Source organism: Thermobia domestica, chromosome 12 (assembly GCF_964235325.1).
Source record: "Thermobia domestica chromosome 12, izTheDome1.hap1.1, whole genome shotgun sequence".
In the NCBI taxonomy this organism is placed as follows: Eukaryota; Metazoa; Arthropoda; class Insecta; order Zygentoma; family Lepismatidae; genus Thermobia; species Thermobia domestica.
This window is the reverse complement of record NC_137465.1, coordinates 213,107,709-213,112,034: the sequence shown is the minus strand read 5'-3', so window position 1 is coordinate 213,112,034 and position 4,326 is coordinate 213,107,709. Positions and strand designations below refer to the sequence as shown.

Sequence of the window (4,326 nt, the reverse complement as noted above, 5' to 3'; positions counted from 1 at the left end):
CCTCATATGGTAATTGTTTTTCAATGATTATATCGTGCAACACGTACACAATACGAGTGCCCTTTGTAGTCAGATAGAATCGTCAAACTCCTGATATGTACTTTGTAGAGAAGAAAGTGAAAAAGCGAAAAAGATAAAGAAAGAGGTTGATATACTTTAAGTGGATATGGCAACGTATATAGGATTATACAGGCGAATATATGTGAAGTTGAAAACGGGATTCGCCTCTAAAGACATAAAATGAAGTGTTGCCAACGGGAATTTAGTAAAACATTCTTTTAAAAAATGTAGTAAGTCGCCAATATCTAATAAAATCTTAATATGAACTACATTAATCAAAATAAGTGCACTTTGGGGTCACTTGTCTGCAAATCACCATCAAAATCCACGAATTATGGCTATTACAGACGTGTTCGAATTATGAGACTCAACATTCAGTTTGTGAGTATTTTACAGTTCTTACAATATTATGTGAGAAAACACATTCGAACTTAGTCCAAATTACTGCTTTGTAACTCTGTTCTAATTTCTAGTGGGTGTGGAACATGCTTTTCAATATCAATAAAACAAATGCGTAGGTAACATTCGAATATAATTGCCATACGGTCTGTATATTCAAATTGGAAACAAAAAATGAAATGGAATACTTACAAGAAAATGATCTCTCACACAAAGATCAATATTTCGTACTTATTTATTAAGTCTTTTATCCTTTGTGGCATCCTATGTATGAGTTTAGTGCATTTTGCCTTCAATTCAGCATCGTGATACAACAAATTGTTGATTTCCTATATCAAATGAAAATGAAATGAATTCTTTAAGTTTTATGTCCCACGGTTGTGCCGGTTAGGCTAAAGGAGACGGTGATGATTTGAAATGAATGAAATGGTGGAATGAAGAAAGTGGGAGGAAACGGGAGAACCCCGAGAAAACCCACGAACACGGTGTTTGTCCACCACAAAGTCCACACGGCGCGAGCTGGGATCGAACCAGGACCCCAAGCACCAAAGGTGAAAGCTCTACCACTGAGCCACCGTCCCCTCCCCTATATCAATTGATGTTTGATTGTAATGTGCTTCTTCTTTAGCTTTTCCTTCATGAAGCTCCAAAGGTTTTCAATCGGGTCCATATGAGGACTATTGCCCGGCCACAGAAGAATACTAATTTCGTTGTCTTCGAAGAATTTTGTCACAGCTTTGGCCCGGTTGCATGGGGGTTCCATCATGCATAATGCATGCGTGCGTCATCAAACCAGAATGCAGTCTGGGGAAGCAGTTGTTGAAGAACTTGTAGGTATTGGTCGTGCTTCATTTTCAACTCTACTATATACAGTATCCCAGCCCCGAAGACAGGTATCACACCCCAGACCAAGACTGAAGTAGGACGCTTCACGGTTTGTTGAAGACATTCCAAATTGAATTCATCCCCAGGTCGACGTCGCACATATTGTGAACATTCATCAAACACGAATACACATGATTCATCAGTGGAACACACTATTCTCCAATCATCAACACTCCAATGTTCTAGGCCTTGTGTAAATTCGAGGTGCTTCTTTGAAATGATTGGAGTAATTTTAGCTTTCTTTCTTAGCCTGTGTGCTCTTGTTCCCTTAATACAAAGAATCCTTCGAACATTTTTAGGCGAAATTTCTGCATCATACTCAGCCATTTTCATGCTTAAGTCTCTATAAGTTACGTTTCTGATTCCCAGAGCCAATCGTTTTAGTTTTATGATCTGATATCTCTTAACGATAGCTTTGGTTTCCACCCATACTTCCCAACCCTATTTTGTTGATACATTTGCTTCTTGCTCATTGCAACAGAGATTCTACTCACAGATGTTTGCCGTACCACAAATCTACTAGCAATTCGTAGTTGTATATATATTTATCTTCCTTCCGCCAGAAGTGTTTTTGATAACTTCCACTTTACGCGGAGAAAGGTCTCTGGCTTTTCCTATTATGCCGCGATTACAGGACTTCACAGCATAAAAGATTAATACACAAAACACGTCACGATCACTTTAAACTGGCCCATTCGAAGTATTGAACGCTTTGAATGTTGTAACTGCTTACAAGTGCAACCACAACACTTCAAACTGTAATTTGTTAATAGAAACCACAATAGCTGTCTACAATTGAAACACCTCTTTCAGAACTCCCTCTCCTCACTAGTGCCATCTGCTGCTCAACGGTGATATTAAAACTTCAACTGTACAGCAAACAAATGAAGGATCCTCTATTGGTGGTTTAGCTATTAAATTACATGTTCTAGAGCTCCGAAATTAGGACGCAACATCACCCGCAAATTAGGACGCATTTGCAGTCTAATAATTTGAACACGTCTGCAAAAGAAAGTGGTACTTACTTGAGCGTTCTTCAAATTTCACTTAGTTCTGTATGTTGATTCAAAGTTCATAGGATCATTAGAGATACACACTCAGATGAAAATATAGTAGTCGAACGGAATTCATTGGAGGACTTCCGATTGCAGTCTAACTGTTGACTTCTACTAGATGCCTAATCGTTTACTACTCTTCTGACCACTTCTTTCTGTTGAGATGGGTCCTGGAACTTCTTTTATAGGTACCAATAGCGTGGGAACGCTTACTTGATTCCCGCGTGTCGATAATCTGTTATTTTACTTCCGTGGGACTTCGCCCTCACCTTCATAATGTGATACAGAAAGCATATAATAGTCTTCTCAAACGTATTACTGGTACTACTTGGGGGTCACGAGCTAATACTGTTCTTTAACACCTACAAAATATTCCTACTACCAGTCCTGACTTGTGGCTTCACTGCATGGGTATCTGCATTCCAACATTATTATGAAAACCTGAAAATATTAGAACGACATACCATACGACTCGCTTACAGAATAAAATTTCCGAGTCCTACTCAAGAAATCTATGAAGTTGTGTTTTTTCACACCTTCTGTTCTATCTTGAAACTTTACGGTTAGGGCGACCATACGTCCCGTTTTGATCGGGAGAGTACTGGTTTAGGGACGTGTCCCGGCCGTCCCGTCAGTAGAGAGAAAGAGTACTATTTGTTCCGTTTTATGCAAGTGAAAGAAGTAAGTATCAAACCAAGTACCTTTATTCCTTGTACAAGTTTTCCGTAAATTAGAAGAGGAAAATATGAAGTTTGATATTCTATTGAAAGCAATGGGAATGGTGTTGTACGTGTCTGGTAATCCACTCCTGTCAAGCGTTTTTTTAAATCATGAATAACATATAGATAAGTGAAAAATCTATTTTATATGTTGAAACAATGAAATCTATGATACTGGTACGGACGAAGACTAGTGAAGAATAAAGCTATTCTTAAGAAGATGGTTCTTCTGAGAATACGTCTGGCATTCTTCAGTTCAAGAGTCAACATCTCACCCAACGTAATATCAAGGATTTGAGGTAGGGCAAAGAAGCAAATCAAGGCAGCATCATGTCCTACTATATTGTAAGTTAAATGGTGTCTTATTTTATAGCTTAAGTATATTATGTTACATCACAATATAAATGTATTAGGTGTTGCTAAGGTAAACAGGAACTATTTTACGCACTGACCCGCTTCTCATTTCTCATGATGTTTAAAAATTCCAACCTGTCCCGTTTTCAGCCAAAAATTTTATGGTCACCCTATTTACAGTCCAAGTGTACTACTAGCAGATTAGAGTCCCGGTATCCATCGCTCCTCACTACAATGCAAGCATACACTTTGCACACTCCACCTCGGAAACTACTGGACACACTTTGTCGTTACTCTTTGCACTACCCAACCTACCCTCCTGGCAGGAGAAAGCGGGCAACGTTTTTGGCGGCTAACGTATGAGGGGACTGACCGACCCCCGGGATAAGGAGTCAGCTTCTACCAAGTGCCAACGGCCTTCTCGGAGGGCGGATGAGCGGGTGGAGGTCAGGGCACCTTCTTGACCTTAGGAGGGGAAACTGTCCTAAAAGGCGGATGAACCACTAGATGGTCAATGGAAATGTGGAAAGGAAATGGGAATACTACCACATTAGCTTTTTCCAAGAAGGGACGAAGGAGGAGAATAAATAAATATGATGGTTCTTCCTGAGGTAAAATAGTCCCCCGTTCGGATCTCCAGGTGGGGACTACTCCGGAAAGAATCATCAGAGGAGAAAATAGTAACTTTCATTTCAGCATGGGAACCTGGAACGTACGAACGTACGAAGGAGCTGTGAATAAGGTAGTGGGACCATTTGGACTAGGTAGAAGAAAGAACGAGGTCGATTATCGACTTCGAGACAGCTTATCGATTTCTGTAGGCAACATGATTTGGTGGTGATCAACACGTGAAG

General features: G+C 39.9%; 1 protein-coding gene across 1 annotated transcript; it reads right to left on the bottom strand.

The window, feature by feature from the left end:
• Positions 1–1,221: 1,221 nt before the first annotated feature.
• Positions 1,222–1,671, bottom strand: LOC145666253 (uncharacterized). Its single transcript, XM_081733318.1, has one exon. The coding sequence runs from the start codon at positions 1,669–1,671 to the stop codon at positions 1,222–1,224; it is 450 nt and encodes a 149-aa protein (XP_081589444.1).
• Positions 1,672–4,326: the final 2,655 nt, after the last annotated feature.